Source organism: Callorhinus ursinus, unplaced genomic scaffold, assembly GCF_003265705.2.
Source record: "Callorhinus ursinus isolate GAN/ISIS: 27379988/994484 unplaced genomic scaffold, GSC_fseal_2.0 scaffold9, whole genome shotgun sequence".
Lineage (NCBI taxonomy): Eukaryota > Metazoa > Chordata > Mammalia > Carnivora > Otariidae > Callorhinus > Callorhinus ursinus.
The window spans coordinates 54,525,986-54,545,835 of record NW_027397071.1 but is presented as its reverse complement, the minus strand read 5'-3'; the positions used below and the strand labels follow the sequence as shown (position 1 = coordinate 54,545,835).

Sequence of the window (19,850 nt, the reverse complement as noted above, 5' to 3'; positions counted from 1 at the left end):
CTCAGGCTTTTTTCAACTAGGCCTCACCTTTAGACTTCTGTATTTCTCTTTGTTGTCCAGTTTCAGCAAGAATCCTGCTAAATCAGTTTACCCAAAATCCCCCATCCTCCATATCTGATCACCCTCAGTATCTGATCAGATTCCTCATCATTCACCAGCCCCCAAATGATATCTGACCACCCTCACCTGCCTTCAGCAAGAAGCCTAGTAGGGTCAGGTTAGGGAGAATCCCCCCCCTTACTCCTAATGTTTCCTCTTAGTAATTTTCCATCCACCAAACCTCACCCTGCTCCTTGGCTATAAATTCCCACTTGCCCGTGCTGTATTCAAAATTAACTCTGGTTCTATATTTAGGTCTCTCTTCCCCTACTGCAAAAGTCCTGCATAAAATCTGTATTTAATGCTTTAACTGTTGTCTAGCTCTGGTTTTCTCTGACAGCCATTTCTTACATCAAGAGTTAACACAGCTGTATTTTTTTCTGGGTGCCAATGTCAAGTCATAAGGAACACAATACATTAGAAAGTACAAGTTCTCAACTTCTGATAGAAAGAAAATCGGTTTGGTTAGTATGGGAGTCGGAGGGCTAGAAGGGCCTTCACAGTCATCAAAGGTAAGAAAGCTTTATGAGGAGACAATGCCTAACTTTACCTTTCTTCAATAAATGGAGCAAATAAGAGAAAACAAGATTATTTATGGGGAGAGGTTTAAATTAAATATAAGGTACTATTTAGCTATAAAAACATATTATGATGGACTACTCAAGAGAAAATAACAAAGATGTGTTGGAAATAGAATAATTAATAAATACTAGTTAAGCATTAACTTGGCTAGGAATGAGCCCATTCTTAAATAAGTAAAGTTCTTCAGTTTCATGACCCATTGCCTCAGATTCCGTAACTAAACACATATGTTTGTAAGTACTGCTCTTACACACAAACTATGACCAACATTTCTCATTCCTGCAATCATAAACATAAGATCTTTTAAGAAAGTATCTATATAATTTTTTAAAGATCATATTTTTATACTATAATATGCAGTAAATTGGGGCACCTGAGTGGCTCAGTTGGTTAATGATTCAACTCTTGATTTCGGCTCAGGTCATGATCTCAGGATTGTGAGGCTCACAGATCTCAGGCTCCGTGCTCAGTATGGAGTGTACTTAGGATTCTCTCCCTTTCCCTCTGCCCCTCCCCCTGCACTAGTTGTGTGTGTGTGTGTGTGTGTGTGTGTGTGTCTCTCAATAAGTAAATAAATAAAATCTTAAAAAATATGCAGTAAATCATCTCAAGATTACTAAATCATTAACAAAACTGGGTAGACCCAACTGTTTAGAAACTTAATTTTGAGCAAATATGGGTGGGAAATCTAACAAGTTTTCATTAAAAGTATAATTTTATAAATACCTTTGAATATAAAAGTTTATTTTTTTTTTTAAAGCTTTTTACCTGCCTACAATGATTGCAAATAGTTTCTGCACTGGTTTAAGAATTATCAACAAAAGAGGAACCGGAGCAGCTTGAAACCGAGGAGAAGTGTGGAAACTCCTGATGTCTCTTTCATGAAGACAGTTTAGAGGATGCAATAGTGAAAGGGCAGGAACTCCTGTAACTTCTTTTATCAGTAGCTGTCTTGAAAAAGAGTCATTCCACACAGAACATTTTGGGGTAACCATCCCAATTTCCTTATATCTCGTGCTCAAGAGGCATCCTGGTCTTTTTTTACTAAAAGTCTTACAGAAATAAAAATTTTCAGGAAGAAAAGTCAACCTATCACACTGATTTACTCCCGGACCCTGATACTTATTAACTATATGATTAATTTGTACTTGATGACAGTCTGGTGAGGTGACAGCTAGTGTGTTACATTTTCTCCAGCTGGCCAACACATGAAATCGGAAGAAAACACAGTTTCTAGTAGCAGACTGCAGTCCATAGATGAAATTCATCTTTCTTCTCCTTATCTGGAACACACAAAAAAATAAGTTATAAATATCTCTGGAAAATACTTATTTACAAAACTGGGAACACTTAAGAAAGAGGTGTGTCAATCGTTCTTCCCTTGACATATCTCAGACTGAATTACCTTAGGTTTCTACCACCACCCCCACAGCAACACCCCTCAACAATACAAACCAAACAGCTTTTCCTTTTTTTTTTTAACTCTACAACACATACTTTAGAAACTTGGATTTTTTCTTCTTTTCGTTTTTTAGTTTTAGTTGGGGGAAATCTTTTTATTTTAACAGCTAAATTATTGGGGAATAAGAAATGGGTTAAGCAAAAATAACAGTAGGTTTTAGCAACTGGCAGTAAGTAAGGGGAAAAGCATGTAATGGAACAGTAAAATCTAAGTTTCAAAATGTATTTTTTAAAATACAAATCTGATCCGTTCAAATATAATCTTCATACTACTGATTGTGGTCAAGATGGAATAAGAGGAACCAGACTTATCCTCTCACTGAAAACTGAAAAAAAAAACAAAAACAAAAACAGAATAAATGAAACAATGGTTCCAACACATTGGACATTAGGCAATGAAGACCAGTGACCCATGAGAAATGGAAAACAAATGTGATGAGCCCTACAATTGCCCCAGCTTCCTGCCTGGACAGTTTCTAGGCCACTATGTAGAGAGGGGAAACCTAGCACAGCCCAACAATGTTCCTAAATTGGAGAGATGAAGCCGGGAGCTCAAGTAGGCCACAGTAACTAGACCCCACAGAGCAGAGTACAAGAGAAGACAGAACTGTACAGAGAAAGAACTCCAGAAGGTGTTACACAAGGAAATCTGTCTGGTGTACTCAGATGAGTTCTAAACAGGGCACTCACATGAGGGAAGTCCCTAGAGATGGGAAAGAATCACCTGACAGTATTAGAGGAGCAACATTCAGGGCTCATGGAGGGCAGAGTAGAGTGTCTATATCTACCCTTCAAAGTGGAAAACCTTTGAATTCATGGGACATTGGGTAGAGTACTCAGAAGGTTTTGCCTCATTAGAGAAAAATTAGTCCTAGACTAAAAGCTACTTTGGCCCTACCCAACAAAGATTAAAAGCAAAACTCAAAAAAAAAAAAAAAAAGATCAAACTGTTTCTAAGGAACTTAACCACATTCTCCAAAAAAGCTCAAAACAGTTAAAAGAATATAAAATTATCCACCACTCAGCAAGGTATAATTTATAATTAAAAATTACCAGGCAGCAAAAAGGCAGGATATGTGAACCATAATTAGGAAAAATATTAATAAAACCTCACTCCTAAATAACATGAATGACAGCATTGATAGATATTAAAATAGTTATTACAACTATATTCCATGTGTAAGAACTTAAAATCTGAGAATGTTATGTAGAGACGTAGAATATGTTTTTTTAAAAAGACCTATACTGAACATCTAAACAAGAAAAGTACAAAGTCTTCGATGAAAATTACACTGGATGACAGCAGATTAGATATTGTAACAATGAAATAAAGACCTGTAAACCTGACATATCAATAGAAACCAAGAAAACCAAAATAAAAAACCAAGGGGAAAAAAAAGGCACAGAGCATCAGAGAGGTGTAGGATAACTCAAATGGCCTAAAATATGTATAAGTGGAGTCCCCGAAAAGCGGGGAGGGCTGGTAGACCAAAAAAAAAAAAAAAAAAAAAAAACTTGAAAAAATAATGGCCATTTTCCAAATTTCGTGAAAACTGTAATCCCACAAATCCAAGAAATTTAAAAAGCCACACACACAGTAAACACAAAGGAAACTTATTTCAGGACATATCCTAATCAAATTTCCTAAAACTAGTGGAAGAGAAAATCTTAAATTTGACATCTTTGATGAAATGGACCAATTCCTTGAAAAACACAAACTACCAAAGCTACCTCAGAAAGAGATGGATATATCTGAAGAGCCCTATATCTATTTTTTTAATTGAACTTGCAGTTAAAAACCTTCCCGCAAAGAAAGCTCCCAGCTCAAATAGCTTCACTGGGCAAGTCTATGAAACATTTAAGGAAGAATTAATAATAATTCTATTCAAATTCTCCAGGAAACTGAAAAGAAATTAACAGTTTGCATTTTATTCCATAAGATCTGCATTACTGTGATACTAAAGCCAGAAAAAAAAATAACAAGACTATAGAGTAATATCTCTCATGAACATAGATACAAAACAATATTTTAGAAAATCGAATTCAACAATATATAAAAAGACTACATCATGACCAGCTGAGATGTGTCCCAGGAATGTAAGGTTGAGTAAAAATTCATAAATCAATGTAATCCACCCTATTTATTGAAAAAGAAACACCACATGATCATCCTGATACAGAAAAAGCATTTGATAAAATCCCACATCCAACCCTGATAAAAAAAAAACCCTCAGTAGGGCGCCTGGGTGGCTCAGTCATTAAGTATCTGCCTTAGGCTCAGGTCATGATCCCAGGGTCCTGGGATCGAGTCCCACATCAGGCTCCCTCCTCGGCAGGAAGCCTGCTCTCCCTCTCCCACTCCCCCTGCCTGTGTTCCTGCTCTCACTGTCTCTGTCTCTGTCAAATAAATAAATAAAATCTTTAAAAAAAAAACTCAGTAAACTAGGACATCTATAGAAAACTATAACCAACAGCATATTTATAGGTGAAAGCCTATACTTTCCTCCTAAGATCAGGACTGAGGCAAGGATGCTCGCTCTCACCACTTAAATTCAATACTGTACTGGAGATCCTAGTCAACACAATAGAATGAATAAATGCCTAACTAAATAAATGGCATCCAGACAAGAAACACAGAAGCTAAATGGTCTTTATGCCTACATAACATGATCATCTATTTAAAAAACCCAAACATATCACAGTTAGTTAGGGGGCAGGATACAAAAGCAATATACAAAAGCAATTTTATCTCTAATTACTATCAAGTGATAGAAGCCAGACACTACTCCCTCCAAAAAAGTTCATACTCTAGGATTCCAGCTCTATAATATAAACTGTAGAAAATGCAAAATAATTTATAGTTACAGAGAGATCAATGGTTGCCTGAGGATGGGAAGGTAAAGATCAGGAAAGGGATTATAAAGTTTTGGAGGTAATGAATACGTTCACTATTTTGATTGTGGTGTTAGTTTCATAGATGTACACATGTCAAAACTTATAATAATTCTAAGCTGTATACTATACAGCTTAAATAGGTACAATTTATATCAATTATACATCAATTAAGCTATTTTTCAAAAGATACTAAAAAGAGACAACAATAAAATGCAATGTGTGAACTCTGATTAGATCTTAGTTTGAAAAAAAAAAATAGCTTCAGAAGACAACTGGGACTCTTGGGGGAATCTGCATATGGATTTGCTTTCAGGTTATTTTAGGTATGTACTGCTTATTAGATGACAATGATGTGGTTATGTAGGGGAATATCTTATACCTGAGTACTTGCTCAAGTATCTCTTTATGATGAATAAAACTCACTTTCAAATTGAATACACACACACACACACACACACACACACATAAAGCCAATGCAGTAAAACACTAACCATCATATCTAAGTCATAGTTACATATGTGTTCATTAAAATTTTTTTTCAATTTTTCTGCTTCAAAATCTTCATAATAAAAGTTGGAGGAAAATATATAAATCTAACTCAAACTAGACTAATACAATACTATCTAGAAAGATGCTTCAGAACATCAGTTTTAAAAATAAAATTTAAAAAATTAAATCAAATTTAAAAAAGAACATCAGTTTTAATGAACCGTATTACCAAACTATTTGAAAGTCACTCAAAATTTTTATAGACTTCATATATTCTATCCTTGCATCATTAACATATATTAATATATGTTAACCTTATATATAATGTTATAAATAAAGGGCATGCTAAGTAAACATTTACTCCAAGTTAACCTTTTGGAATTACTATCCATTTTAAATCAGAGTCCAGACTTGATACATAATAATCTGATGTTATTAACAAGATACTTTTAGGTTTTGGGGGCTTTTTTGAACCAAGCTGAGTGTAGTAAAATAACTGGTGGCTTGAGAGTTACAGATGCAGCATAAAATCCAGTCCCTGCCCTCATAGATATTACCAAGTTAAGGGGGGAAATGTATCTAAGTAAGACTATTAAGGGATAATAGAATACAGTTCCTCATTAAGTGTTATGCACTATATGAATTTTTTTCACTTTAAATTTTTATTGTTATGTTAATCACCATACATTACATCATTAGTTTTTGATGTAGTGTTCCATGATTGTTTGTGCATAATATCCAGTGCTCCACGCAGAACGTGCCCTCTTTAATACCCATCACCAGGCTAACCCATCCCCCCACCCCCCTCCCCTCTAGAACCCTGTTTGCTTTTCAGAGTCCATCACCTCTCATGGTTTGTCTCCCCCTCCGATTTCCCCCCCTTCATTCTTCCCCTATCTTTTTTTTTTTTAAACATATATTGCATTATTTGTTTCAGAGGTACAGATCTGTGATTCAACAGTCTTGCACAATTCACAGCACTCACTATAGCACATACCCTCCCCCATGTCTATCACCCAGCCACCCCCTCCCTCCCACCCCCAACCACTCCAGCAACCCTCAGTTTGTTTCCTGAGCTTAAGAATTCCTCATATCAGTGAGGTCATATGATACATGTCTTTCTCTGATTGACTTATTTCACACAGCATAACACCCTCCAGTTCCATCCACGTCGTTGCAAATGGCAAGATCTCATTCCTTTTGATGGCTGCATAATATGCACTATATGAATTTTTAAAAAAGAAAGGAAATCCATGAGTAGCAGAAGAGTTCAAGGCAACTATTATTTTTTATGCCATTGGGGCAGATGCAGAAAATAATTGTTTCGAATGAGAAAGTACACTTAAGGTTTAAAAATAGAAAGTCATTTGCTAGAAGTCAAACTGCAAAAACAACACAAACCTACATTCTTAGATCCTTTACTATAAGAGATAAGCTTCAGACACTCAGCCCGATCACACTCCCTTTATAAGGGCATCCTACAGCCTCAACTTAAGGGACAGGCCCAGACTGTCAATCTTTCCCAGTGACCCCTGTCACTGGCCACAGAGCTAGCAGTGGGAATCTGACACAGAAAAGACTTTTGGTGAGGCAGTATCACGCAAAAGAATAAGGGCATGTATAAATTGGAGTTATAGTTGGTGCTATGGCAACACAAAGCAATATGCAAGCAAGTACTACAAACAAAAACCTTTGCAAAAGAAGTGGATCAACAGAAAGGACAATGGAATCAATGTGTGGAAAGTAAAAGATCATGAAGCCTCAGGGAGAGAAAGAGAGGGGGCAAGATTCATACCCTCCTGGTTCCCAAGAGTCTACTGTCCTTCCTAAATGTAACTGAGCTTCATGAGCTTTACTTTCTTCCTGTAACAATTCCCTCTCTTCAGAGGGTTTCTGCATCTTGTAAATAAATGATCTCTGACTTAAGTTACATGGTATAAAACAGTTACACCTTTCATATACAAGCTGATAACATTTTAATATTACACGTGATGCTTACCACGTGATGCTTATTAGAATTAGCTAAGGGTTCCTTCTAGACTTTGCAAACCAAATTCCCAATTCTCAACACTGAATCAGTTCCAGATAATCAGTTCTGGATAATCTCTGCAGTGACTTTACACGTCAATTCTGCCTCCTTAATATCTCAATCTAGCCTTTCCTGGGCTCCGTGGCCTTAGGTTGTTGATTACTATATACCCTCCAATCTCTCCGCCTATTAAACCACCAACTCCTACCCCTACAGTTCATTCCCACCCCCAACAAACTAAACTAAAGCAATCTTTCTAAAATGCAGATCAGACAAGAGAATCCTACTACAACTCTCATAAAGTCCTACATCGCTAAATACTATGCAGCCATTTTAAAAAACAGAGATTTGTGTAATGACAAAGAGACACACAAATCTTAAAAATAACAAATGCTACCTGCAAAAATTCGGTAGATCAGGAATGGCAAACTCAGATGTGTAAACCAGCGCTGCAAAACAGAAATTTCTGTGATGATGGAAATGTGTCTGCGTTGTCCAATATGCTAGCTCCTACCTATGGCTACTAAGCACCTGAAATGTGGCTGGTGTGACTGAGGAATAGAATTCTTAATGAACTTAATTTTAGTTAATTTGAAACAAAATGGCCATAGGTGACTAGTGGCTACTGTATTCAACAGTGCAAGTTGGTGGGGTCCAGGCAAAGCCATACCGGTGTAAATGCAGATTCATGTCCATCTAAAGAAGGTGCAACAAGTGTAATGGAACCTGAGCTTAGTGTTACCACAGTTCAATATTTTCAAGAAAAGACAAAATTCAAACTTTAAGTGGAAGTTATCAGTTTTAAAATGCTGGCCACAAATTTAAAAAAAAAAAACACAAAAAACTTCTTAACCACCTTGGCCAAACAAACCTACACAAAACCCCATTCAGTTTCTTATCTCTGAATGATGTTATTCATTCATTAAATACTTAATAAGTGCCCCCTACATGCCATACCACATACCACTCTGGATTCTGGAGATACCACAGAAAATAAAGCAGACAAAAATCTCTGCCCAATTTGCAAAAATAGTAATGCTGAAATATGCTAGCATATATAAATATAAATTAATCTAAACCAAAACGTAGCAAACTATTCATTATGGTTATTTTGAGTGGCAGAATGGTGGATGTAAAGGATTTAGTATTTTCATCTCATGTATTTTTGTGCTGTTTAAATTTTTACAGGATGTATTATTACTCTTGTAAGCCCCAAAACCTATAAAGGCAACTATTTTTGTAATTTCCAATGGTTTCCATGGGCTTCCATAAACTCCTCCATATAGACCAGGCCTCTCACAATGCCACCTCCCACTATTTCTCCAGGCACCTTCCCCCAGCTCTCCTTCACCCATTCCCAAGCTCCAGACCCACTGACTTTCCGATAACCTTCAGAAAAGCTCTCACCTCTATTTCCATGCACATCTATTACACTGCTTAGCTCTGTGATTACGGCAAGCAAACTCTTGCTCATTTCTCATGACTTACGTGAAATCTTTAAAAAATATTCTGACACAGAAGGTATAAGCAAAAGCCCCAAACATTACACGAACATAACTAAAAACGTTATCATTTGTGCCACTGCCAATCAAGTGTCATTTAGAACAGAAACAGTGCCTGAAATTTTACAATCCCTGGTTTATCCTTAAGAAAGGGTAAAGAACTGGTGAAGAAATCTATTTATACATTTCCAAAGAGCCAACACTAGACTACACAGAGCCTAAGAAAGAATCAGGACACAGCCTCTTCGAAGAACTGTAGCAGGTCAACAAACAGCTGGCAAACTTCTAAGATTACTAAACTAATGATGTGAGAAAATTAAACAATTTGGATTGTTAGCCTCTAAGAATATTTCAGATCCTTAATTCTTTAAGTACCATCTCAGAATGAGCAAGTACAGCACTCACTGGCACTCACGGCTGAAGCCTGGAAGACAGTTTTAACAACTCTGCTGAAAATGACTATTTCTTCTCTAGTTTCTATGGAAACAGCTGTCAGATTGGCAAAAATAGAACGTGTACTTTAAAATAATCATTCAAGCAAAGTACATCCATGATAGAAGACTTAAAAAATAAAATAAAATAAATTGGAAGGCAACAGACTTGGTTCTTAAGGTTCCAAATGTCAGCCTGCACTTCTTCGCCACGGCTGAGATGATGGATATAAACCTACATCATTTTCGTGAGGGTTACACAAGCACTGGTTGGAGTCACGATAGTTGATCAATCCCTGAATTCCAAATGAGCTATTTTCATCGCCCCGGACTAAAATTTTTCATTGAGGACTGCACGGCACAATAAAACTGTTGCTCCGCTTTACACAGGCAAGTGACATTATTTAAAGAGTATAAAAAGTGCTATTTGTAGACAAGTTTATGAAGAAATTATCACAACTCCCGAGCACTGTTTAGAAAGGAAATGTTCAGTTCTTCATGGCAGGGTTTAGGTAGGAAACTTTTATGTTCTCTACTTTGAGAGTGAGGAGGTAAGAGAGGGACTGCCTCTCGAGTTGCTTTAAGCGGCAAGAGGCGGTTTTTCACAGGTGAAGGTGTCGATGTGAGGCACACCATGCTGCGTTAATTACACTACTTAAAAAAAAGGAGCCGCTAAAGAGAAGGAAAGGCTGAGGGGAGAGGCAGGGAACCAGGGAACCCGGAAACCACATCCACATGCCAACTAGCACCTCCCCGGGGGGCAGGGGCCCCTGGGGTCCCTGCACTTCACGCCGGGAGGGGAGGGAGGGCTGAGGCTTGACTCTCCCGTACCCCTTTTCCACCCGCCCCTCTCCCCAGACCGCAGACGCCGGCCCTCCCCACTCCCGCCCGGACGCCCCTTCGTCCCTGCCCCCGCAAGGCTGCGCCACCCCAACCTGCCCCGCAGTGCTCGCGAGCCCCGCCCCGCATCCCGGCGCCCCGCGAAGTCCTCTCACCCCAACTCCCGCACTCTGCCCCCGCCCCTGGGCCCGGCCCAACTCGTAAAAGAAGAGCAAAGGCGTCCCCAAAAGGACAGACCCTAGCAGTGGCGAAAACGTAGACCACACCTCCGGCCGGACTTTTGCGCAAGCGCACACCCCATCGCAGAAGCCCCGCCTCCTCACTTCCTGCCCTGTGTCCGGGCCCGGGCGCCTTTCGCTCCGCCCACAGCGGGCAGTCGCCACACCCGCCCGGAATCGTCCTCCCCGCGGGCAGCTGACCGGGAGAGCACGGTAGCGCTCTCACGCCCCCGCGTGGCCGGAGGAGGGCCGTGGCTCCGGGCTGGACTCTTCCTGGCCCGTCTTCACTTACGTCCTTGGAACCTGATTTGGGACCTCTGAAGAATGATCCAGGCAAGGCTGTGACGGCTCAAGAGTCTAAGGCAGTGCTGGCCAAAGGGAAAGAGACTCGAGGGCTGCCAAAGGACTAAGGTTTCTTGCTTTTGAAGTTGCACTGATAGAAGTAGTCTTTGGAGTGAGAGAATTCTCTGCTTTCACATGACTTCTGGAATGGCACATTTTAAGAAAAATGAAGTAAAACCCGAAGCATCTGGAAGTTAGTTGAAAATAGCTACAAAGCAATGTATCTAGTACGTATCGTTTATGGCACCAAAAAATACTTATCCAAAACCAAGTGCATCTAGGTGCCAGGGATACAGCAGTCAATAAGATAAAGACATGACTTTCACGGGGGCGCCCGGGTGGCTCAGTCGGTTAGGCGTCTGCCTTCAGCTCAGGTCATGACCCCAGGGTCCTGGGATCCAGCCCCACATCGGGCTCCCTGCTCGGCGGGAAGCCTGCTTCTCCCTCTCCCACTCTCCCTGCTTGTGCTTTCTCTCTCGCTGTGTCTCTCTCTGTCAAATAAATAAATAAAATGTTAAAAAAAAAAATAAAGACATGACTTTCACGGAGCTTGTATCACAGTGAGGAAATCTAGGCAGTAAGCAAGCAAACAAGTAAATAAACACGGTCTCAAGATAGTGGTATGATTCTATATAGCTTGTTAGATTTATATTCTACGCACGATGAAAAACATCTTAAAAGATGTAAACGCTAGAAACAATTTTAGAGGATTATAAGCTTTTACAAGATTATAAGCAATAGTTTCTTTTGCCTTGCTTATTTGTGTTTTCTAATTTGCCTTTTACTTTGAAGGAACTATCCTGGCAGATCCCTGACCACTGGTTCCCTAAAAACTGAAGTGGCTGGTCCCTGAATCTTCATGGGCTTATCTGAAGTGCATGTGTCTTACCAAGTGTTGGAATGTACTAGCTATCTCCGGCTCAGCATGCCTGATGAGCATGCTGCTATCATTATAACAGATAGGGTGGGGTTCTCTGGGATGTCCAGGTGATCCAGATCCTTCTGGACTGTGTTATGACAGATCACCAAGATGGTACAATGACTATCATCAGGCCCACTACATGGTTAAATCCACAGTCTATAAACTGTTCTCCTGGTTTCTGAAGCAGCCAGACTGGCAAATTAAAGGGAGAAATGACAGGGACAACTACTCTGTATCATTTAAGTCTTTAATGGTGGCATTAATCTCTACCATCATCATCCTATCCCCTTGGATGAAATATTGGTTTTGATTTATTATCTCACCTTGGTAGGGAAGGGACATTTTTAGTGGCTTTCAGTTGGTCTTCCCCACCATGAGAACTCAAGGCCAAGGACCTAATGTGGAGCTTGTTCTCAATATACAGTCCCAATGATGCACTCAGGGACTGAGGAAAGACCAGTGGATAGGTCTATGCTCCCATGGACTCATTGTAAGCTGGATATTATCCAGGACTCTGCTTACCACTATTAAGTCCCCACTCTTACAGAGGGACCATGATAACACTCTGGGTTTCTGGGTAACAAGATCTTTTCAGACCCTGCTAAATTTCTGGGTGTTTCTCTTTCCCCAACATAGAGTTAGCTGTGAAAAGGTTCACAGGCCATAGAGTAATCATTGTGGTAAATATTTGTTTCAGGGTTGCAGGGTCCCTCCTAAGGACCCACCCACCTCTTCAGTCGATGGGTTCTGTTGTCTTGGTCTGAAGATTGACTCAGAATCTGAGAATTGAGCAAGAAGCATGACTTTTTTATTAGGGCAACCACCCTCAGACTCCTGCTCCCCAATTCTTGCCTTCTTCTGTTTCTAGATATTAAGCAGCACCCTGCTGGCTGCCCATCTATTTTTCCCCTAGGGACACCTTGTACTATTAAATACCTTTACAGCCCCTGAGGATCAGGTTCCCTGTGCAGACTCTCTTAACTTGCCAGCTATTCTAGTAATTATAGCCCCCAGGCTTCTGGTGGTTAAAGCCACCACCTGGCTTCTATGGCTCCAGGATGCTGTCATTACCAACTGGTATTATTACCAACCCCAGCCCTGTGATTGCTTCTCTTCCCATCATCTCTGGTCTGCAGAAGAGAGCCCCCTCTGAACTTCTCAGTGATGCTGGTACTTCTCTCACTAGTGCATTTCCCATTGCCATTGTGTATGGTCTGTCCCTTGGGCCTCCTGTGGAGCATAACCCTCTGTCTGGTCTTCTGGCTCCACAAGAAATCCTTCCAGCAAACCCACTTCTCTCGGGACCTTGTTTTCTTCTTCAACAGTCTGCTAGGTCAATTCAGCTGCCTTCCTCCCTGGAGACTTCCCTTGGCTGAGACTGATATAACCTGCCTCATCCAAGAATATGCCTTCTCCCCAGGAACAGCATGCATCCAGTGACTGATTAATTCAGGAGACACAAAGGCCTGGTTTCTGTGCCTAAATTGAGGACAACCCTGCAAGGCCACCCCAGCTCTAGAGCTCCCCATAAGATTGGCTGAGAAGCACCACTTCTCCCTCTGCCCAATCCTCTGTCCCTTACTTATGGGTGTTGTCCCTGAGGACCCCTCCACCGCACCCCAACAACCCTGCACAGAGACTTATCTCAAAGTCTGTTTCCAGGGAATCCCATCCAAGGTAACTCAGTTTTCTCCAGAGGTAGAAGCTGCCTAGATACAGAAAGACTTTCGATTACACCTCCCAGAGGAAGTACCAGAAACTGAATCCTAAGTTAAAAGGGAGGGTAACTCTGAAGAATTGTGAGGTTCAGCTTGTTTTAAAACCAGGTGCAGACAGTAACTCAACAGACAACTCTGCTGATCTCGATTCAGGTTGAGAGCCAGGCAAGGTGGCCACGGGATTTGATAAGGGTCATACATTTGGTAGGCTGCAGTGAACGGGTGGTACCTTGATTGAAGGGAACTTTCATTTTCCTTGAACATGTGCCAGGCCTGATTGTTCCAAATCTTGGAACAGACCAGTTCTGAATCTGAAATGACCCCAGTACAGACAACTGCAGCATCTTCTACTTCAACAAAAACTAGCTCAGCATTTTCTTCATCCACAGGCTTGACTGACTTTACTTCTTCTGGCAACCCAGCCTTTCTTCCCACAGAACATGAATAGGCATGCCTTTAATTTTTTTCCTTTTTTTTTGGCTTGAAGAGAGTAGTCACACCAAGTTCTAGTGTGTTATTTTCATCAATTGCCACCTGGATTTTTAGGCTCTAGCTTGCTGAGTGGTCTCCCAGCCTTGGTCTCATGCCTCTTGTCTAAAAAGCAGCCACCTGGCCCCACGTCCTGAAGTTGGGGGCCAAGATGATGCAATATGGGTCCGCGACTGCAAGCCAGGCCCGAGAGGAAGCCTATCACTTTGACACATCCTTTGCTCTTTCCCCAGAGATGAATTCTCCAGGGATTTCAGTTGAGCGCTTTTCTAAGAGTCAGCACAAACTATTACTCCTTTATTGCCAAAATAAACTATTAATGCCAAGAAAAATAAAACAAAAAAGAGAAAAATACCCTTAACCCACTACCCACAGATAATTAATCACTGTCAACACTCTGATAAGCAACCCTCTTGAAATGCAAGATTAAAATGACTTTAAATATTTTAAACTTTGATAGGATGAAAGATTTCTCACTGTCCTTTTAATGTGCATTCCTTTGATTCCTCAACGATGTAAACATTTTTCCATGCTTATATGCTGTTTGGATTTCTTCTTTGGCAAATATCCTGTCCATGCCCTTAACCCATTTCTCTATCAAATACTCCTTTGCATTTTATTGTCTTGTGAAAGCAATTTATATATTTAAGAATTTTCTGTCATTTATGTAATAAACATTTCCCCTGCTTGGCATTTGTCTTTCAACTTCGTTAATTTATGTATGCAGATACACAAACTTTAAAAAATTTTGATAGAAACAAATCTATCCATCTTTTCATCATGGTTTCTGCCTTTAAGATTGTGTTTATAGTCTATCTCAAGCCCAACGTTATATATTTACCAATATTTTCTTCTGGTATTTAATGACTTTGTTCTTTGTTCTTTCTTTATCAGGAATTTATTTCAGTACAAGGTCAGACAGAAAAAATATAACTTAAAATATTTTCTGAATGATCAGGCTAGTGGACACGTGCTGGTGTCGTGCCCATGGGAAGGACCACCAAGGCAACTGCTGTCCCAACAGTTTATTGAATTACCCATCTTTTCCTGACTGACTTGAAGCGTCACTTTGGTATAAACTAAATTCTCTGCTTCTGGAGTTTTCTCTTTTGTTCCTTTGTCTGTTCTAGCACTAGTACATGATGCTAACGTTCTAACTTTACAATATAGATTTCATTTTCAAATACTTTCTGGCTCTTCTTAATATGTTTGACCTTCAGGACAACTTTTAGAAGACTTTTTCAAGTCCTCCCCACCCAAAAATGCACAGGGATATTAATTTTGTTATTGCTGTTTTTAAACTTAAATTAATTTTGAAGACTGTTATACTTCTACAAGGTTGACTCTATCAATCCAAGAAACTTGACATGTGTCTCCATTTAGCCAGGCCTTCTTTTATGTCCCTCCATAAAGTTTTACAGTTTTCTTATATGGGTCAAAGCAGTATACTTTTTAAAGGAACTATAAGCTTTGACTTCATAGGATTACAGAATCTCAGAACTGGATGGGACTGAAAAACCATCCTGTCACCCCACCCAGTCTGTTGCTGAGCCCACCTCTCAAACAACCAAAGATATAAGGGTATTTTTGTGTTTGCTTTAACATGATGACATCATACTATATGTATTTTCTGTGACTACCAGTTTATCACTTAAACAACAGGTCTTGTAAAAAGTTCTGTGTCAGTGCATATAAATCAACTTAATCCATTTTGATCACTGCATGGTGTTCTATGAAGATGATATTGCATCATTTAATTTATCATGCCCCTGTCCCTGGACATTTAAGCTATTTCTGTCATTTTGCTGTTACAAATAACTCAGCTTCCAGCCTTGAACCCCAAGTAAAATCGAAGTCCCCAAAATTCTAGAGCACAAGACCAGTGCCTGCAAAGCACCCCCTCCTCAAAAATCACCACTAGGTGGCACAATGCCTGTTCAAAAAGAGTCTGACTTTCCAGGGTCCTTCAATTCTGTTCAATAAACATTGAACATGCATTATATAGTAGGCACTGGAATTTTTTATACACTAATTTCAATAAAATAAACAAGTTCATTAATTCAAAAACACTTATGGAGTGCACACTACGTGCCTGGCACAGTGTAGGTCTGAGGAGTCCAGGGAAAATTAACAATCCCCTGCTGTTCTAAACTCCAACAATTCCCAAAATAAAACAGGAGTCATTACAACATGGTACCCACTGATTTCTAAGCCCTAGATGAGTCCACATGGTAGACCAAGAGGCCAGGATAGTAGATTCTCAAATAATGTGGATAATCACTTAAATGTGTCATGAGATCTCCATGCTTATGTTCCCAGGCTCTCGTACAAGCCATTTTCTCTGTATGAGATGTTGTCTAATTTGGTGTTCCTTCAGAGGGATACCCTGAGACAAGGATTCAAATGCAAGTCATTCACTGGGAGATGATCCCAGGAAGCACCAGTTGGGAAGTAGGGAAGTGAGACAGGGAAGGAAAGGAAGCCAATAAATGATGCATTAACAAACTAGTTACAAATGGGGGCAGATGGAGTGGAGTCCCTCTGATGAATGTGGGACCATGTAACACACACCTCAGAGGTTCCAAACTGAAGGCTGAAGTTGCTGGTCTATTTATCCACTAATTGCGGCTAGTCATTGGTTGAGGGCTGTCCCGGAGATGATTAATTCTCTAGCACTTCCAGCCTCCTTCATGTGCTCCTGGGAGCCCAGAAAAAGCCTCAAGCAAAGGGATTCAGATGCTGGCAGTTGCCAGTTGGACCCGCATGTGCAGAAACATGAGCCAGACACCAACATGCCGGGAGATATGAGTGAGCACTGGTGGCATCTGCTAAGAATGCCTTTTCTACTGTCACCTGGCTGATTTATTTTTCAAAACACAGGGCAGGAATCACCCACGTGGGCAAGTCTTGCTTCTAGAACTTCCTGAAGCGGATCTTCCCTAAGCTGATACCCACCTCCACCTCAGATTTCATCAGTTCTCCCTGATGGATGTTGTCAGAGCCCAGTACTCCCTCACTAGAATGATGTGGAAATGGGGTTTGGAGCCCATGGCCACGAAAGAATCCTTGAGATGTCTTTGGTGCAAAAGGGTGGTTTTTTTAAAGCACCGGGACAGGACCTGTGGGTAGAAAGAGCTGCACTGGGGTCATGAATGGCCAATTATATACAAGTTGGGAGAGGGTTGGGGATAGCGTACGTCTCTAAGAAAATTTGGAAGCAAGGTTTCCATATAAGGACCAAGCAAGGACCCATATAAGCCCCTTCCCCTCGAAGGGGCTAGCTATTATTGGGAAAGGTCATTTATTACCGTCTAATAAAACTTTAGTCGTGAGACCCTTCAGATGTGTATCAGTGGGCAATGTGCTTGGGGGATGATTGCTAACATATATCCTGGGGGAGGTAGAGATAAAGGAAATTTCCAAAGGAATTTTTATATGTGAAACTAGACTCACAGGGTCCTAAGGTGGGGAGGGTGATCAGGATAATGTTAAGCTATGATTGCCTTTTGCCCTTAGCAAAGTGTCAACATTGAGACAGCTGAGCTCTGGGACGAAAGTCACTCTACCTGTTTCAAAGGTTTGTCAATGGGCTGTAGGCAGGAAGGAAATGTAATTTTTTATTTTGCCTCTGTTTCCCACATCAGTAACACTTGCCCCACACTATTGCAACTACCTTTTTAATTGATCATCCAATCCCAACACCACTGATGCATTGACATGTAAGATCTTTGAGGGCAGAAACTGTTTCTTGCTCTATTCCTGTTTGTAGCCCAGTGATGCAACATAGCAAATGGCTAATGTCTATTCACTCACAATTTTGAATCTTCATTTGGTTTTCAAAAGTATAGTAAAATAAACGATGACCAAGTGTGTTTTTGTGTAGCTACTAGACAGTTGTAATATGTGCTGATTAATTTTTAGTATAAAAGCTAGTAATTGCTTTTACTTAGGATTTCTTAATGAAATAATAATAATAATTTTTTAAACTCCCCACGCTGATCAAAGAGAATAATTTGAAGAGGATAATTATACTCACGAAGGATGAAAATTATTACTTTAATAGTATTTAGGGGTCTGATTAGACTAAATAAAGGAAGAACTCGGTTTGCCAGGTCTTTAAGCATTTTCTGAAGATCTGGATTAAAGTCTAAATAATATATCACCATGAACTGTTCTTCCTTTAAATAATTTCTGGGATTTTTTCCTGATTATTAAAATAAATTATAATCATTATGGAAAATTTGGGAAATACATAAAAGCATAGACGGAGACAACAGAAAGCCCTATTCTCCCCATCAATAAATCTTTGCATTTTATTTCTGTGTGCATCCATAAGCAGATACCAGCTCAGATCCCGGCTCTCCCCCACAGGGATGCTCCTGCTCTTTCTTACCTTACGCTCCTATGGGGTTCCTGATTTCACTTTTCATGGTTGTTCCCTTTTTATCTCACAGAAACAAAGACATGCCTTTTCCTTGATTTCTACACAAACAACACTGCCCATATGGCACACTAGCATAGCCAACTTATACCGAAAATTTGGGGGTCAAGGCAAGGAGGAAATTCACATCACAGGTCCATATACATCATTCATTCAGCAGAAAGAGCCTTTTTAAAAATGCAATATTAGGGGGAGCCTGGGTAGCTCAGTCAGTTAAGCATCCAACTCTTGATTTTGGCTCACGTCATGATCTCAGGTTTGTAAGATCGAGCCCGCATAAGGCTCGGTGCTGAGTGTGGAACCTGCTTAAGATTATCCCTCTCGGGGCGGAGCAAGATGGCGGAGGAGTAGGAGACCTAGATTTCGTCTGGTCTCAGGAATTCAGCTGAATAGGGATCAAACCATTCTGAACACCTACAAACTCAACAGGAGATCGAACAGGAGAGTAGCAACAACTCTCTGAACAGAGAAGCGACCACTTACTGGAAGGTAGGGCGTGCGGAGAAGTGAATCTGAGGCAATATTCGGGAGGATAGACGGCGGGGGAGGGGCCTCCGTCGGCCGCTTCTGGCAAGTGCTAGAGCCACGGAGCACAAAATCGGAACTTTTAGAAGTCGGCTCTGCTGAGGGACGTCGCTCCAGTGGCTAAGCGGGGGGTGTAATCCTCCCGGGACAGTGTGGTCTCAGGACCCTTGGGGTCACAGAGAGACCGGGGGTGCCTGAGTGCGCCAGAGCTCCCGGGTATCAGAGCGGGGAAGCCGGCTGCAGAGACGGAGCAGAGTCGCGGGCTCTCAGCTCGGGGTTGCCATAAACTGTGATCTGCGGCCCAGTCGGGGCATGGCTCCCCCAGCAGGGACCCAACAAGCAGCAGATCCGGGGAGACCCCCTTCCTTCCCGGGGAGGAGTGGTGCGGGAACGCACTGCAGGGATCTGCTGGGTTTGGAGACTCTGCGCGGGGTCGGGTACCAGAGATAGCAACGCTCGGTCACAGGCCGGGTGAGCACGGAGTGGGGCCGGAGACCGGGGACACGGGAGTGACTGCTTTTCTCTGGGGGCGCACTGAGGAGCGGGGCCCCGAGTTCTCGGCTCCTCCGAGTGGAGATTGGGAGGCCACCATTTCTACCCTGGTCCTCCAAAGCTGTACCGAGAGCTTGCAGGGAACAAAAGCTCCTGAGAGCAAACCGGAGCAGCTTGCTTAGCCGGGACCGACAAGGGCGGGGCAATTCCGCCTCCGGCAAAGATATTTGGAAACCACAGCAACAGGCCCCTCCCCCAGAAGATCAGCACAAACAGCCAGCAAGCCAAGACCAAGTTGATCGATCAAGGAGAATAGGAGAACTCCAGCGCTAGGGGAATACTGCACATAGATTCATGGCTTTTTTTTTTTTTTTT

General features: G+C 41.1%; 1 protein-coding gene across 1 annotated transcript in view; it reads right to left on the bottom strand.

The window, feature by feature from the left end:
- Positions 1 to 10,636, bottom strand: part of OMA1 (OMA1 zinc metallopeptidase) — an 81,353-nt gene extending 70,717 nt beyond the window's left edge. The window contains exons 1-2 of the mRNA XM_025871725.2: positions 10,566 to 10,636; positions 1,450 to 1,964 (exon numbers count right to left, since the gene is read on the bottom strand). Of these exons, the coding sequence (XP_025727510.2) occupies positions 1,450 to 1,949 (500 nt within the window). The 5' untranslated portion in view covers positions 1,950 to 1,964; positions 10,566 to 10,636. The remainder of the gene's footprint in view (positions 1 to 1,449; positions 1,965 to 10,565) is intronic.
- Between the last annotated feature and the right edge of the window lie 9,214 nt (positions 10,637 to 19,850).